Consider the following 18,527-nt stretch of genomic DNA (forward strand, 5'->3'; position numbering starts at 1 on the left):
TTGTGAATCCCTGCTGAGGTTGATAATCCCCCATTTCCTGTATTGATAACCTCCTGTAGGTAGTTGATAATCCCCATTTCCTGTGTTGAGAACCCCCTGTTGAGGTTGATAATCCCCCATCTCCAGTATTAAAAACCCCTCAAGGGAGTTGATAATACCCATTTCCAGTGTTGTGAATCTCTGTTGAGGTTGATAATCCTCCATTTCTAGTGTTGATAACCTCCTGTAGGTAGTTGATAATCACCATTTCCTGCATGGATAACACCCTCTAGGTAGTGGGTAATTCCCATTTCCAGTGTTGAAAACCCCCCATTTGCACTGTTGAGAACCTCCTCTAGGTAGTTGATAAGTCACTTCCAGATTGTTGCCAATCCATCTTTTGGATCATTATTCTCAACTTGATATTTGCTTCCCTATTGATTTACCATTGTCAGTTTCTTTTTTTAATTATTATTATAATAATGCTATTAAATATGATTTATCAGTCTGCACTACTTGAAAAGAGTACCATGGAAGCTAAGTTAGTGAAGCTGGGAAATCAAAATAATTCCTAAGCTGATCATTTAAGTGGAGATGCATGATGCTAAACATTTAATAGAATCTTATAAGTGACAAAATGATCAAATTAAGCCAAATTTAATGCTTTTTTTTTTATGAAAACCCTTGTCAGTTTCTTTGCCTGGTGGTCCACTCTTTTTCCCCCTCGGTGTTTATGAATATTTCTGTCAGATTAACTTGAAGTTGAGCATTCACATTTGGGATGAATGGTATTGTTATATCATTATTTGATGCTGCCCATGCAAATCTCACGAGCAGTCTTCTTTTTTGTGAAGAATATCCTCAGGTTAAGTCTATCTTTGGTCTATAATTTTGCTTTGACATCGGTTCATTCAGTTGCTCTCTCTCTCTCTCTCTCTCTATATATATATATATATATATATATATATATATATATATATATATATATATGAGGAAAGTGTCTCTAGTCTCTCCCCTAGATAAGCTTATCTACTCCTCCCTTTAAAAAAATACAGTGGGCCCACGCTGTTTGGATGATCCAAAGCATTCATTTGATAGGTCCTAACATAGATAGGGTGTGCCCAAAAAATCATCACCAAAGGGTCATCCTAGAACTTCGTTTTGTGGTGCCTTGTGGTACCCAGAATGGACACATATAAATGTCCACGTTTATATGCGTCCATTTTGGACACGGTGTGCCCAACAAAATGAAGTTCTAGGATGACCCTTTGGTGCTGATTTTTTGGGCACACCCTATCTATATTAGGACCTATCAAATGAATGCTTTGGATCATCCAAACAGCGTGGGCCCACTGTGTTTTTTTAAAGGGAGGAGTAGATAAGCTTATCTAGGGGAGAGACTAGAGACACTTTCCTCATATATATATATATATATATATATATATATATATATAGAGAGAGAGAGAGAGAGAGAGAGAGAGAGAGAGAGAGAGAGTAAAGTGTTTCTGCTCAGGTGCTCAGCTGCTTCAAAAAATCATGTGGCTCAACATTTTGGGGGTGATCCAAAGCGTTCATTTGAAAGGCCCTTCCATGGATAGGGTGTGTACAAAAAATAAGCCCTTTAGGATCATGCTAACCCTGCCATTTGTGGATGGAAAAAATGGTCAGAAACAGTGTCTGTCTACTTTCTCCTCCACCTTTGATTGGGTTAGGATGATCCTATAGGGCTGATTTTTGGTACACACCCTATCCATGGAAGGGCCTTTCAAATGAATGCTTTGGGTCACCCCAAAAATGTGGGCCACATGAGTTTTTGAAGCACCTGCTCAGATAAGCTATCTAAGCAGCTGAGCAAGAACACTATTCTTATATATATATATATATATATATATATATATATTCACACACACACAGACACACAAAAAAGTGTTCCTGCGCTTTGACTCCTTAGCCACGTTCTGGTCCAACTCCTCATTTCCCCCTACAAATTCAATCAAAACTCCTTTAACTCTCCCACGTTGTGACCGCTTCAGCATAGTACTAGATCTGCTGCATTGAGTCTACTAGGATTTGCTTTGGTCGCATTTAGCTCACCTCAACATTTTGAAAACTTGATATACGAAGCTCTAGCTTAGGTTGAGCTAGAGCTTAGAATACACCTAAGTTATAAATTTTGTTTCGGTTGCCGTTCCGTTTTGGCTACTGAAACAGAATATTTCGGTGTTTCGGCTGTTTCGTTCGATGTTTTGTTCGAAACTTTTCATTTCGCTCCAGAGAGGGAATGTTTTTAAAAAAAAATAGTTAAAGTGAATTTTTTGGAACTTTCCATTCCGCTCCGGCGAGGGGAACTTTTTGGAATTGTTTGAATTTTTTTCGATTTTTTTGCAAAAAGACGAAAATAACCCTCCCAACAACACCCCCACGGTCATAAAACGAGGGTAAATTTGTAAAATACACTCCCCAATGGCCATAAGGGCATTTTTGCAAATTTTTAGATTTCTTTTTTTTTCCAACTTTCCAGCTTTTTCCGGCCGGAATGGGGGGTTTCGCCCGTTCCCCCTGGAATTCCGGCCGGAACGCACCGGAAGGAACCGGAATTCTGGTGCATTCCAGCCGGAACGGAACGGAATTGATAACCTAGGAATACACCATCTCCCATAGTAGTTTGACTCAGCCAACCCATTCATTCTATACTACCTCACATAGATAGGGTGTTCCTAACAAACCAGCTCCATACTATAATCCTATCCCATTACAAATCAAGGGAGCGTTGAACTGAAACAATGACAGACTCCCGGTCCACCCCTTCCCGCACAAGATTGTCCGCCATCTCGTTAGTCCTTCGGTGCCGGTGTTGTAATTTTGGACGGATCAGAGTAACCAAGTCCCTGATCTCGTCAATTTTGTTCGCAAATTGCCACGGACAACCAGAATTATTGGAAGCCAATGCTATGGTATTGGAGGAATCACCTTCAACCAAAGATTCTTTTGAATTGCTGGAGGTAATGGAAAATAAAAAATTATTGTGTTAATCAGTGATTCGAGAACACTTTTTTTTTATATGCTGTCTCCTTTTTAACTTGGCTGAGTTCTTGTTCGGGTTGGGAGGAAGACAGAGATGACTTATCCAAGTCCTGATTTGTACCATTTTTTTTTCTTTTAATTTTAAATCTTTGCATTTACTGCATTTACAGGGAAATGCTAGACTCACAGGCGCCCTTGTAGAAAAGGGGGCTAAAGGGCGCCCCTATTGGTCAATTTCCAGTTGAGATGGCACAGAAAATTAGAATCATAACTGCCCGGAATGGAAATTGACCAACTTTGCTAACTTACATTTTATCAGCTTGAAAGCATCCACACTAATCTGTGACTCTGTGAGAGGGGCCGCTGAAATTTCGGATCAACCAGTAGAAATAATATTTCTGGGGGCGCCCTTGACTCCCTTTTTCGGGCATTCCTCTGCATTTACATAGGCATCTTTGTGTTAACGTAGCAAGTAAATAATTTGTTGGAATGCTTTTTAGCGGTTACAACGAGGGATAAATAATCTTTTATCTCAAGAGATGGGAGCCTGGGGATTTATAATTTATTGCCACGAATATCTGTAGGGAGAAAAATATCACAAGTCTTTCCATTTGATGTCATGTGGGTTATGTCAAGATTAATATTGGAATTGTTGGAGGCCTAGGCTTTCTTTCCTTTGCCTACTGGGAAGGAGTGTTTGGAAGTTGAGTGTATTTTGCAATAATAGGATTTTCAAGATGCCATAGCTGTCACTTGATCTTAAATGGCTTGGTTGGCTTGACTTGACTAAATTATGGCCATTCCACAAGACTTGGTTTCCATTGGTTACAAGTTACCACCTCTAGAAAGTGCATGGTATGGTTATATCATCCATTGGTCACTATATCAATATAACTTTCTTGCCTTACTATTTTCTCTACATTTTCTTGTTAGCTGTAAATTCTCCTTTGTTCTAGTCATGTTTCTCATGTTGTAGTAATCATATAATCTATTGTTTCTGACTATTGGAATCTCTATTAACCTATTATTCATTTTGTTTTTAACTTACGTAATTCAGAGAAGATGATGCAACGGAACTTATAATAGTGTTTTTTGAGGTTTCTAGTTCAAGATTTGACTTAATCTTTTTAACTGGATCTTTAGCTCAAATCTGCTAGAGTGCTTGGGAAATGGGATTGACCCCAATGTTTCTCAAGAGGACGGTAGTTCGAATCCACCAAGATCCCAAATTTTGCAATCTATTTGATTCTTCTTTAACAACCTGAAAATGAGATGCATTTTGTCTAGGTGATAAAACATATCCCCTGTGTGTGGACTGGAGTGAAAACTATATAATCAAAATTAATTAGGAGCAGGAGCAACTAGTGTAGCTAAAATTCTTTCTTAAGCCCGTAGCTGATATTAACCTATTGATCTTAACAAGTTATCAAAGCTGGGAAATTAGACTATCTAACGCTTTTGCTCTTTTAAGCACCTATCTAGCAATGGTGAGTAGGGGTGCAACTCAGGTCGGGTTGAGGCCAACCCGAACCCGACCCGATTTCCAACCCGGTGAGGTTCAACCCGACCGGACTCGAGGAACCCATTTTTCCAACCCGAACCCGACCCGACTTCAAGAGGTTCAACCCGACTCGAGGAACCCATTTTTCCAACCCGAACCCAACCCAACCTGAGTTTTTAAGCTTAAAAAAAATTATAAATTATAAAAAATGTCAGGTTTCACTTGGGTCAGGTTGCCAAACCCTCAACCCGAACCCGCCTGTACCCAACCCAGGTTGGGAAAAGTCAACCCGAACTCAACCCGACCCGACCTTTTTTCAGGTTGAACCCGACCCGAGTTGCACCGTGAGCCCCTCTCGGGGGACTGTGGACACATGGTGGGTCCTACTAATACTTCAATTTTGAACTTGACAGGCACTTGGGAATTGGATCAAGTATATGGGGTAAGGAATGACCATCGTAACATGATGGGTGCTACCTTCATGTTAAGAATTCAAATGTTGACATAAGCACCAGCTATCGAGATTATAATTGACAGAATATAAAACCAAGGCAAAAAACAAGAAATTATCATCTAAAATGACATCATCGTTTGATGGGTGCTACCTCTGCAACTTCTGTTTGATTAAATGAAATCACCGTTTGATTATCCTAAAATGACAAATGAAAGTAGGCTCCTACCAAAAGAACAAGAGGATGTTAAGAACAAGAAAGAAGCAAAGAGAGGAGATTTCCCCTCTCTTTTAGTGTCACTTTTTTCTGCTGAAGTAAGTCTGTGTGCTTAGATTCCTAGTCTGATCAAAGCCTCATAATGGTAGCTTTGAAAAAGGAAAACAAAATGCGTTGAAATTAGTAAGAAAATGCTCCTGTTAACTGATCCAAAGAAGCTATACCCTTAAGTGAACTGAGGCGGCGTAATGCTCTTCTTAATCTACTTTCTACATCTTTGGTCCTCTAGAAATAAGGATATCTCCATACGCCAACCGCTGTTCGACTTTCAGAACGTCGTTGGAAGTAAGAACTGCAAAACAAAACATTTCAGATATCAGACAGTTATTCTGGAGGCTCACTCCACAAGTAAATAAGATACAATTACATATTGAAACATTTGTAGATGATGCTTTCATGAATATTTAGAGCTGAATTTTTGGTATTAATTAGCTCAAGATGAATAAATATAGCTTCATTACTGCAAGTCTGGTAGAATAGCTGAGCGGCTTTACTTCGGGTCATTCCCGCTGCAAGCCGGTTGAGAGATTCGACTTTAGGGGCACCCGGCGTTTCAAAATGTAACTTGAGATGCCTGCACAGTGCAAACATTAGCCATGAAAGACTAAGTGACTACTTAAATGCCACCAAAATTGGTCCTCATTTGCAAATGAGATTAGGGCCTGTTTGGATACCTCCCATTTTGTATTTGGATTTGGAATTGAGGAGCAAAGAGGGTGAAGGAAACTGGCAGATCTGTGGATTTCCAATTTCTTTTTTCCACAGCAAATTTAGAAATCTGATTTTTTTCAGTCAGCTGCTGAATTAGAAATCCAAGAATTTGATCCGATCCAAATTACAATGTGAAAAGGGCTGCAAATGTGAGAAATCCAAATCAAAGTCTTCTCGGCATCCAAACAGGCCCTTAATTTATTCTTGTTTGCAAATGGGACTTTAAGTACTCTTTGGAAGACACTAACTACCTTTTGGAGAAAATCACGATGCCCTCTATCATGACACATGTGCAAGAGTACAAGGAGAGCACGTATCCCACAAATGCAAAAAAAATCAAGTGAAAATGACAATCATCGGTCATTTCCACTCCTGTCTTTATTCAGCACGGAATCCCATTTTAGAAAAGGAAATTTTTATGATCATTATAAATAAATAATCATAATTAACTTAAGTGACATGAATGTCAGTGTAGATAAAATAGAAGAGAACACTCACGTTTGAATTGTACGACTGACTTCATTAATCGATGGTTCGAAGATTGGTTTGGGGGGTGGTGTGACTGCAGTTTCCTCCAGCAGCCCTGAGACTGTTAGAAACAGATTAATAATGAATTTGACCATGCTATAAAATTTTCAATTAGCGCTCAATACTATGACTACTGGAAGTAGCAAACAGTCGATGACTGAATAGGTATTATCAGTAGGTTGTAATGGTCAGTAAGGGTTTCTTAACATACCCTCAGGTGTTGGTCCATTCTTAGAAAGTCGTCTGAGCTTGAATATGTTACGAGGCTCCTCGTCCACTGGATATCTTGATGAAGAATGATGACTTCTTTTTGATGATCTGTTTAGAATCATTACTTCTAATTGCTCAAACAAATCACTAAACATAAATGGTGTTTCTCAAGTAACAGATGTGACTGATATTTGTATTTCACAGCAAACTAAAAGATATCCCTTATCATCATGAAGTCAACATTGTTTTGTTCCTAATGCTCTGTTTGCTCTGGATTTTGGAAGCCGATTTTGAGTCTAAAACTGATTATTGGACTCAATTAAACATAAACATGAGTCTAATAATCAGTTGCAGACTCACAAACGGTTCTCAAAATCCAAAACAAGCAAGGCCCGAGCAAGGCACTCATTTGTGGTCTCCTTTCCATAAGCCTGATTCTCATATTCCAATTTCCAACAAAAGTTACTCAGAATCTCATTCTTTTTTTCTCTAATTCATTTGTGATTTAACAAAGGGTATCATTTAAACACAATTTTTAGGCTTTGTGAGAAGGGAGGCATCATCTTTTCAACATTTTCTTTTAGTGAGAACTACTATTACTTTTGTATCGATCCGACATTTTACTAACCTTCCTGAAGTCAGTTGGATGTCTGGGTCCATCACCGGAGGGAGATCATCTCTAGATACAGAACTGGGGATGGATCTTGCACAGTGTCCTGTAAATTCCATATGAGCCAATTTCTCTAATTTTAGCTACCAGCATAATAATCTGAGAGGGTCAATCTGTCTTTCAAACCATTCAAAAAAAAATAAAAAAAATCAAATTGTTATTGAAATTGATGAGATATACTTAGTGACAAGGGATAGGTCAGCGTACCAGAACTCCCTTCTGTCATGAGCAGTGTGGCATCAACTGCCGGGTGTTGGATGTTGCCAAGGTTGCCCGTCATATTCTCCCTAAGGGACTGAAATTGCTGAGAATTATTCCCACTATGAAAATCATCAAAATGCTGCAAGTCCAAGCATTATATATTAGATTCAAACTCAAGTCATTTTGTATGAATAACTGAAAAGTTAGGGCCTCTTTGAAAAGCTTACTAAAATTGGTTTGTATATGCAATAATGCAAATAAGTTTATTTTAATCTTATCTTACATGCAAATGGGTAACTTTTATGACCATTATTTGCAAATAATCATACTTAACTTTGCAACCATTCACATAAAAGATTAAAAATTTTAGGGGTATCCAAGAAGATCTTATCCTAGAATCGGTGACATAGATTTCTTCTTTAAATGATTGTCATATAAAAAAGGGAAACGTTATCCGCACTACCGTATTTTGATGAGGACACTCCTCACTTTATTAAAAGTACGGTATGGCCCGCACCATAGGATGATCCAAACTGTCCATTAGATGGGCCACAGCCTAAATAGGTTGTGGCCCAAAAATCATTTCCATAGGTTGATCCTAACCCTCCGATCTATAGAGGGTTAGGATCAACCCTCTAACAATCATTTAAAGAACTCTATCGGAGGGTTAGGATCAACCTATGGAAATGCTTTTTGGGGCACAACCTATTTAGGCTGTGGCCCATCTAATGGACGGTTTGGATCATCCTATGGTGGTGGCCATACCGTACTTTTAATTAAGTGAGGAGTGCCCTCATCAAAATACAGTAGTGTGGATAACATTTCCCTATAAAAAATGCATCTTACAAATTCAGGAGGCTCTTGACAATGAACTCTTGGAGGAGACCCTGAAGATGGTTCCAGTGTCTGTGGTGGCAATGTTCGACCTTCACCCAAGAACAAAACAAATGATGACCAGAACAGAATGGTCATAATTACTTTGTTAGTTTCTTTGTAACTATTAATTAGAATTTCATAAGTGTACAAGAAAACTTGCTAACCTGGAGGGACATGATGGGTGGGCTGCTCCTGAGCACATTTCCTCCATAGCTCCAAAAGAGGGATTGGATAATGAACTCCACCCATTGCATCCACTAAACCATAGTTAAGAGCGACAGATGGCTGATCCATGAGGTAACTGATCTTCATTTTGCGGATCGGATTACGTGGCTGCAATAAATCAACCACACAAATAGGAACAAAGAGGTTGAATTTATATACAGGTTAAAATGTCTCAGGTAGGATGAGCTTACAGATCTATAAATGGATACATAAATGGTGTATTTTTCAATAAGATACCTTCTTTCTTCCTCTTATTTTGGTAATATCAGAAGCATCTGGAAGCCAAGTCTTGTAGATATTGCCAGGAATGATGATTTCGTAATCCATAACAACACAAGACGATTTTGCCCTTCTTTGTTTTCTTGGTTTTTGTATCTGTTCATCCTGATTGCCCTGCCCAAGTTCCATATACATTTATTAATCTGAAATACATTATACTAATTGCACGATTTGCTTCACATGATGATCGATATAGTAGTTAAAGACATCAGGTTTGAACTACCTCTTGAGCTTTGTCTGGGCATTCATCAATCTTTTGCTCCCTTGTTGGCCCCTCCTGGTTTTGGATTTCAACGTCTGTAGGAAAAACTGATTATTACCCCCCATCCAACTTTATGGATCACCTAAATTGTGTAATTCATGCATTAGATTCTAAGAATTTTGATGATTCCACATGAAGGGCATTACTTGATACGAAGAAGCACCTGTTTTAGGATTGTCCCCAATAGACCATCCTAATATTTCCACGTGTACTAAAGTAAGAATATGTTTTCTATTTTATCAAGAGTCGAGGCAATATTCTGGACTTGGAAGGACGCTTATTAAATGTAATGTTAAGCATGTGGCACAATGTGAGAATGTTAGGGACTATCCTAAATAATTAAAATGGCCAGGGACTAGCCAATTATTCATGAATCGAACTTACACCATGGGGAAAGCACAACTACTTTGTTAAATGTTACGCCATAGAAACTCTTACCGAGTGACTTTTAGTTCAAGTCCTACGCTTCCCTCATTATAAATACATTTGGGATTCCCTCCACGAGTTATTTAATTTTATTCAATAATCTCATGCTAAAAAATCTCATATTTCTATGCAACTATATACCATCCGAAGGGCACTAAATATGTTAACAAACTACCTTCAAAACTTTAATACAATCAATTTAATATCTGTAAAAAATTGAATTAAATCACCTATATTCCTCCCTTTTAAGCCACAAGCAAAGTCTTGCTTGAGTGAAAGTTTGACCTTCCCTTAGTTTGAAGAAATTAGAGGGCAGAGTTTTTCATCCAGAATAAGAACCGTAGTGGTCAACCTTTGTACAATCAGAGAACAAACAACAATTTCAATCATGGTGACAACCCTATAAGTTCTACATATAAGTGCTACTTTGTTAGTTTGCTTCTTTCAATATTTATCTCTCTCAAACCTTTACAGATTACGTCTTAGATCACATCAAGGTATTCGGCTGCATTTCCTAGTTTAGTCTCGTTGGATTCCAAACTTTAGTGCAACCAATAACATAATATTCGATTTGTCAATGCTATCATAGTCATAGAACTACAACAGATCCGATCAGGTGCTTGTGGGAGATGATAATGGCTTACCCATTTACTAGATTTCGTAAAACTATCTTGACCACTGCCATATCTGATATATCTCTTTCTACTGTGCTATTGGTTTTTCCCTTCTTGGTCTTTCACAAATAATCTATTATTTGTTGCACAACCTATTAGAGAGTATAGTTATTTTGTAATTTTTTTTCCACGGATATTTTCAATTAAGGATCTGATCACTAGGGCTCCACTTCCAATGGGGACAATTAGCGGCAGTTTGTACCACTGACCAATGTGTCCTTCGCGTACGTAAGGACATCAATCGGCATCGCTTTATGGCACTCAAGCACTTGCGTGTATCTAGCATGGGCAACTATATCATCCCTGATCAGAGGCCCTATCTTAAGTCTAGTGGTATTTTTTACTATATCAAATATTTAACTTTTGAATCATATTTGAGAATTTTTTAGATGAATTCAGGTCAGGAACTCTCTTTTGGTAGCTCGGTTTCATAAGCTCTGTTTCCATTATATTTGATTCATTGTGACATATGGGGACTATAATGTCTCATATGGCTAAAGACTTGCTTGGTATGACGACTAAATACTTTCAAAGTGACCGTGCACTAGAGTTGACTAGAAGAGAATTTAAAACTTGCTTGGATTGGTATGGTATTGTTTCCTCTGTGTCTATCTCACACACTAAGACCAAATGGTGCGGATGAACAAAAACATAGACATCACTAATATATGAGCCATACTGATGCAGTCTATCTGATAAAACTGACATTGATGTTACATTGGCAGTCCCGACATAACCTTATTTTCCGAACTCATCTTGATTATTCTCATCTTTGAGCCTTTGTTTATCAGTGCTTTCCCTACATGGAGCCCCGGAACTATGACAAATTTACTTTTGAATCGTGTATTTTCCTAAAGTATTGTGCTTCACAGTACGATTACAGGTGCTATGAACCCAATTCTGAATGTAGGTTGTATGCATGAAATCAAACTGTATTTGGTGAGAATCCCTTCCCTTCGCTGAGACACAGTCTACAGTTTCTTCTCTGCCACCAATCTCTAATGTTTCTTCTGCCAATCTTACCATCCTTTACAACACATTTCATTGATTCCCCTCTCTTTGAGCAAGATCTGATAGTCTATGAAGACTGTCTATTAATTTTAGTGGTGCCATCATCCCCCACTACAACATCCAAGTCTCCATTCAAGTATACCCTCATAAACTCAGTGATCCCACCTATAAATAGTATTCTTCTATTGATCCCCATGTCTTTGATGTCATCATCCATTGTTGACCTTTCCCTCAATCACATGGTCACCGGCAGTCAAGATGGTACTCGCTGACAATACTTTATGTCCACTTGCTATCGGATTCTCGCTACATTTATTACTCTCCTAAATTCATCCTTTTAGTCATCCATGAACAAGCAGTACATTTGTGATCCTAAATGGATCATTGCGATGAATGGGTGAATCTCAAACACTGGTAGGCTACATCGGATTGATTGTTCCACGCCGTGCGAATAAGTATAGTGTTGGGTGTTGATGGTCTTACTGCTTCAAACATTACATTGATGGCAAGTTGATGATTACAAGGCTCACTTTGTTTCACTTTGTTTTCAAGGGATTTCACCAACAACTCATTGTTGACCTTTTATTTACACATTCACAGTTCGACCGTTTTCTAAATTAACATCAACAATTCCTTTCTACATGTTATCCCCCAAGAGGAAATCTTAATGGAGCCACTGTCAACATTTGTTGATACATCGCAACCCACACATGTATATCACCTTCATAAAGCAGTCTATGGACTTTGGGAAGCATCGCAAGCATGGTTCTAATGGTTTACCGGCTTCCTCTTACATATTAGATTTTCTGGAGCGCAATTGATACGTCTATGTTTGTCCCCCATTTGTTTGTTGGCATAGTCATTCTCCTATTCTATGTTGATGATATCATCCTCTCGGGTGATAACTCTAACCTTTTCATTCAGCTAATTCATTATCTCAACAATCAGTTTACAATGAAGAATTGAGGAGACTTTAGTTACTTCTTTGATGTGGAAGCAACATATAGTACCTTGTCACTTCTGCACAAACAAAACAAGTAAATATTTTCTTTTTGAAAAGAACAAAACAAGTACATTTTTAATCTCCTTCGCCAACCTAACAAGCTTGGCTCCATTCCCAGTTAGACTCTTGGTCCAAATGTCAAATGGCTCGAAGATGTCTCTTTGCGAAAACATTAATATTCCTGATCCTATGGACTATTGCACTATATAGTATCTCAAGTCTCGATATCAAAAGAACTATCATACATACTTGGGAATCTAGGATTGTCGATATCTCTTAATCGTGCTCTCTACTGTGATATTATTATCACATCTCACATGACTTATAACCTAGTGTCTCATGCGTGGGGCGACACATAGAGTTGGATTACCAATTTGTTTATCAGCTTGGTCCCAAAGGAACTTCACATGTCCGCTTCATTCTGTGTCGCAGTCAGATAGACTACATCTTCACCAAGGGTCTTTGAATGTCGACGTTCCTTATGTTTCGAGTCAAATTGATGGTTTGTTTTCCCATCACTTTGCTGGGGAGTAATCGATAATAGGAGTACCTTTAACGATGGTTTTGTGAACATTTTTGTAGAGCTAAGTTTTGCGGGTGTTACTATATTTATGTAAACCCTTTGTTATTGGTATATATGATAATACAAAACCAAATTAGGGTTTTTGGTATTTTCACACTAGAATGTGAATCCTCGCACATCACTTGGTTGGCTAACAGAGTGAGAAAGGCCCAAATCACCTAGTGGATTTGTCCCCATGAGAGCGAGCTTTTGGATTTAGATCCCACTAGTTTTGATTTTTTTAATCTACTTATTGGTTTTAAAACTAGTTTGATTATATCCCCAAGTTCTCGGGTAGGTTATACTTCAGGTTCTCTTTTAAAGATAATTCTTTCAGTTTTCAGATGCAAGACGTTCATTGAGAAAGCTTTATGAATGAACAAACTGAATAAAACTCAGCTGCATGCATAATGGAGTTTTGAGAAGCACTAGACATTTGTGCACAAACCTTCGGGAGCCTCCTCTTCCTCCTGTGGAGGGGTCTTGATATCTTCTTCCTCCTCTTCAATATCAAACCTGCAGATGTGTAATTAGATAACATAAGAATGTGACCCAACGTGATTGATTAAGACCAGTGTTCGTCTGTTCGAACCTTGAAGTGGAAAATTACATAAAGGAGAGACCCCAAATTAAGACCAGTGTTTGAACCTTGAAGTGAAAAAGTACATAAAGGAGAGACCCAAATATCAAGTGATGCGAATGAGAAGGTAAGATTCATTTCTATCCACGATATTACAAACCACAAAATGTGGAGAAAAGCAATTGACGTTTAGTCCAAAATTATAGAGTTGGTTTTTTGAAAACAGATCATGTAAACTATGAATTGATAAACTCAAAAAGTAATCCATTGTGAAAAATTCATCTAACCTCTCAAAGCGGTTATACAGATCTGACTCTGCTTGAACGAAATTGAAATCATCCCGTAGAGTAATCTTACTTGAAGCAGCTGTGAGAGAGAAAAGAAAGAGAATTAGTAGAAAATAGGGAAGTTAAAAGATGAAATAGATATAAACCATCTCTACCATTAGATAGGGAAGTTACTAAAAATGCAGGCAATTTGGCAAAAAGCCATTTGGTGGCTCACTTTTTCAGGAGAGAACAAGTAGTGAACAACCACCAAGTAGCAGATTATATTATTCATTTAATTCATCTAGGTGGAAATTTTTACTGGAAGTATTTTTTCCATGGAAAATATTTATAGTAAATTTTTTTCTACCAATGGATCTTTACACCTCATGCATAACATGGTGGGGCGTATCATTTTACAAATGTTCTGATAATGCGAGGCTCATCATTTTACACGCATGCATAGCATGGATAGGGACTAGGGACCACATTTTACACCACGTTTTGATATGGTACGGCCCACCATTTCTGTGCTAGCATACATATGGTGGGGCCCACCATTTACACCCACGAGTGAGCCTACCATCTCTACCACAAAAGAATGCATATAGTGGAGTCCACCATTTTATACTATTGTTTGATAGGGTGGGGCCCACCACATTACACATCATGTTTTGATGGGGGTGTGGCCAATTATTTTACACCCATGCTATGCATGGCCAAGAATGCTAGCACACAATAAACCGATGTATTGCAATTTTAGCGATGTCTCCCATGCTATGCATGGGTAATGCATCCCATCGAAACATGAGGCGCAAAATGGTGGCTCCCACCATAGCATGATCTTGGGTGGAGATCATGTGACCCACCCCATGAAAACATGAGGTAATTAAAGTGGTGGGCTCTACTCCATGCATGGGTTTGAGGAGTTGGTGGGAGCATAGTTAGCAAAATGTGATTCGCGAGAAAAACAGGACGGAAAAAACCGAGTTTAATACGGTATTGGTTCAAAAAAACGTAGCCAAAAAAAAGGAAACACGAGAAAATGCGTTTAGAATTTTGTCATTTACAAAATATGGTGGGCTTAAAATTGGAAAGTTGGCCCAAAAAACGTGTTTAAAACAAAAAATGTAAAAGCAATGGAAAAATTAATGCACTTTGATGGTAAGGATCCGTTGTTTTTTGCAAGGGTGCCCTTCAGTTTAGCATTCCTTTTTCTACGTATCAAGAAATTTGCATGTTCCAACCTTGGTGGTGGGAAAAGTCGTCTGGGCCGATGTTAATGTAGGCTTCTAAGACCTTGTCCAATTCCTTCATAAATAAAACAATAAATGTTAGGAAGCTGCATGGTATAAATAATATAGGATTAAACTGGCTAAAAGTACATGTTCTACAACAAATTTAGACTATAGCAATCACAAGATTTTATATGGTTTGTGCGTATGAAGTCCAGTATTTCTCAAAATGTTCAGTGGGGCCCACTTCATAGGATGATCCAAACCATTCAATTTTTTGGGCCACGTCTTAAATAGGTTTTCCCCAGTAGATCATGTACATAGGATGTTCCTATGAGTCCGATATGCGGCGGTTTTATAATGTGCAATTCCTCTACAGATCGGCGGGTTAGCATCATCCTATGGAGATGATGTGTGGGGTACAACCTAGTTATGTTGTAGCCCAACAAATGAACAGTTTGGATCATCCTATGAAGTATTGGACTTCATGCGTACGCACCATATAAAATCTCTAGTGATCACATATATAGAATGATCCAATGCAATATCCATACATCACAACGGGTTGCAACGCGCACCCCACGTACACGCGAAGGCTCCCATTGTTTATGAATAGGATTTTCTGCCTGGTGTGTCTGCCTGATGCTCAAATATCGCTTTCATAAGAGGGTCTAAACCATCCAAGCAATAGATTTATGATGCCATTGAATGTGGGCCATGCCCTATGATGCTATAACACCATTCATTTGCAGACTGTGCACTGAAGGATGGTTTTGCATGCCATGTGATATATATGCAATATTATAATATGATATATTTTGGTATTATATATCATATTATTATAATATTAACGTGATTTCGACTGTTATAGCAGATCCAAGAAGGAGCCCATCAACTGATTTGTACAGATTCATAGTCATATTATATATCGCGCGGACAATAAAGATGGATTGGGCATATACTCTAAAGTCTAAACACAAGTAATTTCTTTAAACACATGATTATATTGCCTGCTGGTCGCTATCGGATAACTCATTTTCCATAGATTTATTTTTCCTGGAAACCAAAAATTCCCTGTTTTCTAGGAAAATTTCATTCCTAATAGACTGTAGAATTTCTCTTTTCATGGAAAATTTTCAATTGTTTTTTTCACATCCAATTATGATCCTACGTCGCTACTTTAATATAACAATATTAAAGTTAGGTATAAATTTGTTAATAAGAAAACTAATAATTGAGATGGGCAATATATTTTGATAATTAGCTTATATCAACATTTGGCTTATATGTAAAATTACATACGTATCTGATATTACCATGCCCCGTAATTTTGCGGGACACCTCTTCTTGTTGTATTAATTTTAGGGATCTCTTTTTTTTAACTTCGGATAGCATAGCACCTTCTAGTGAATTTATTAGTTACCAACTTACTAGCAAGTACCAACCCCTATATTACCACTCTTTTACAACTAACAAATCCGAATGGACTGTACTAGAGAGTAGAGACAAGGATATTTTTATTTATGTGGACGGGTGTAACTATCAAAACTCAAAAGAAGGAGGTGTAGATTTTCTAAGTGCCCTTGGAAGATCACAAAATTAACAACTCTATCAAGAACTCAAGACAACGAAAATCAGCTTAAGTAGGTCACGGTATAAAAAGGGTAAATCGGGAGAAACTCAAGGCTTGACTCTACTGGCAATAAAAAATAGCCAGAAGGCTAAATTTGTCATTTAAAGTGCAAATAATCTTTCTGTTAAAAGGGGTGCGTGTATCATCATTGGCCTTATCGGTTATTTCATTTTCAAAACCAACTCGCCTTTATAATCTAATAACAAAAATGCCATACATAACTGACTCAGAAACACACCCTCAGGTTTCAGTGAAGTAGTCTTAAGGTTAAAAAAAAGAAAAGGGATATTTTCAGGGGTCTTTTAGTCAAAGTACCATGGGCGCCGTTGCAGAGGGTTCCGGTAGGGTAACAGCTGCGTACCTGCCGAACCACAAATACAAATGGCCACAATATCAACGGACACGATTATATACACGTGGCAATCGAGAATAAATGAACGGTGATCTTCTCCGACTCGAAAATTGGAACCGATTTCAAAACTACATTTGTTTTCCGTTTCGAATTCCGTCGGAAAACATGGGACGGAGAAAATCGGGAAGAGAGACAGAAATTGAGAAAGAAGAAAGAGAAAAAAAGGGGGTGTAGATATCAATCTGACTTGGCATGTGTTTTTCCTTTGGGAAGGACCGTGGGATCGCACTCTGTTTTCACTTTCCAAGCTTCGTTTATCTCTACCTGAGAAAATCAAAATATAGAAACTAATGAAAGAAAAATCAACTCAAACCCTATTTTCCTAACATTTTTCTGAGATCAGATTGGTAAATTTATAACAGAAGAAGCAAAAGATAATCAAATCAAATCAAATGAAATTTGAGCAGAAACAGATTGTATTACCATGAGACGCGTTACATCATCTGGAAAATTGCAGAGCAAGATAAAAAAACATCGATCAGAAAAACAGAGCTAACGAGAGATAATGAGAAACAGAGAGAGAGAGAGAGAGAGAGAGAGTACCGTAAAGGAGATTGACCTTCCTCTCATAGACAATCACCACTCCACCTGAAAATTGACGGAGAGATTTCAAATCGATCAAAAAAAACTAAAAACTAAGCAAAAAGTAGAAAGAATTTCAAGAGATTTCTAATCTTAGATCGGCTGATTTCTCTGTATTTGTTATTTACCCATGAGAATTCCAGAAAGTCTAAGAGCCATAGGAACCACTGGATTGAGGATCTCTTCACTGGAACGAGAAATCAAGATTTCAGAACTTTGATGAGAAGAGAAAACCAGAAAAAGTAATTAAATCAAAACGATCCGGATTAGAAAATAGCTAAAATCTTACCAGACTTTGATGAGATCGATCTTAAGGAGCTTCCTCCTGTTCAATTTGGCGTGTATTGTTGCAGCCATCCTGCAAATCGGTTTTTACAGAGGGAGAGATTTCTCTGAGAAGATGAATCAAATTGAAACCAAAGAAGAAAATTAAACAAAGAGGAGAGAAATGTTTACCAGATCTGACCAAGAGGCGTCTTCCTCGCTAGTAGCTGGTGAGAGTAGAACATCTTTACAGTAGAGAGAGAGAGAGAGAGAGAGAGAGAGAGAGAGAGAGAGAGCGAAAATAGAAGGAAATGCGCGGACAAGGACGTGAAAATGGGAGAAAAAGGATTAAATACAGAGCTATCTGAAAAGGGTGATGATAAATTCGCTCCCTATGTAGGATGATTCACACCACTCTAGCATGAATTGATGTTAAAAAGGGTTAAACTCTGACGCTTTTTGACGTCAGTTTACCTTACAGGGGGTGCGAATCATTCTGCAGGGGTTGCGAATTTATCTGCAATCTGAAATAGGGTTAGTTCGGTTTTGTTGGGTTTTTTTTTTTCTTGCTGTGTCCGAAAACGACAGGGATTTGGGGATCCTAACCATCTATCGGTGAAACCTTTGTCTTAGTCGAAATGGAGGGATAGGATTATCTTAAGATCGTTAACATCTATTCAGTTAG

At 38.1% G+C, this 18,527-nt stretch overlaps 1 protein-coding gene across 5 annotated transcripts; it reads right to left on the reverse strand.

Moving 5' to 3' along the window:
- Positions 1-5,047: 5,047 nt before the first annotated feature.
- Positions 5,048-18,096, reverse strand: LOC143862291 (sister chromatid cohesion 1 protein 1-like). 5 transcript variants are annotated; one of them, XR_013240250.1, is made up of 21 exons: positions 18,035-18,096; positions 17,868-17,936; positions 17,707-17,765; positions 17,540-17,584; positions 17,420-17,439; positions 17,184-17,260; positions 16,900-16,945; positions 14,964-15,027; positions 13,738-13,816; positions 13,319-13,386; positions 9,156-9,229; positions 8,891-9,046; positions 8,593-8,761; positions 8,399-8,478; positions 7,559-7,691; positions 7,310-7,397; positions 6,683-6,789; positions 6,442-6,532; positions 6,195-6,315; positions 5,727-5,806; positions 5,498-5,524 (listed from the first exon to the last, which is right to left on the reverse strand). XR_013240250.1 is itself a non-coding variant. In XM_077373310.1 (20 exons), exons 1-20 carry the CDS (start codon positions 18,085-18,087, stop codon positions 5,442-5,444), a joined length of 1,641 nt encoding a protein of 546 aa, XP_077229425.1. In that variant the 5' UTR covers positions 18,088-18,096; the 3' UTR covers positions 5,048-5,441. The 5 variants fall into 5 exon arrangements, 2 of the variants coding, with proteins under 2 accessions (XP_077229425.1, XP_077229424.1); XR_013240249.1 differs by having other exon boundaries at positions 5,502-5,524; positions 5,694-5,806; XR_013240251.1 differs by having other exon boundaries at positions 5,502-5,524; positions 5,694-5,806; positions 6,195-6,319.
- Between the last annotated feature and the right edge of the window lie 431 nt (positions 18,097-18,527).

Source organism: Tasmannia lanceolata, unplaced genomic scaffold (assembly GCF_043159265.1).
Source record: "Tasmannia lanceolata isolate RefF3 unplaced genomic scaffold, GAP_Taslan_0.1 ptg000037l, whole genome shotgun sequence".
NCBI lineage: Eukaryota > Viridiplantae > Streptophyta > Magnoliopsida > Canellales > Winteraceae > Tasmannia > Tasmannia lanceolata.

Bases quoted from the DNA above. Each gene is read 5' to 3' on its own strand.
- LOC143862291 (XM_077373309.1), bottom strand. From the start codon at position 18,087: ATGTTCTACTCTCACCAGCTACTAGCGAGGAAGACGCCTCTTGGTCAG. The intron at 16,946-17,183 runs GTCAGATTGATA...GTGGTTCGGCAG, and splicing joins AAAGGAAAAACACATGCCAA to GTACGCAGCTGTTACCCTAC. The intron at 9,047-9,155 runs GTAGTTCAAACC...GAACTTGGGCAG, and splicing joins GCCCAGACAAAGCTCAAGAG to GGCAATCAGGATGAACAGAT.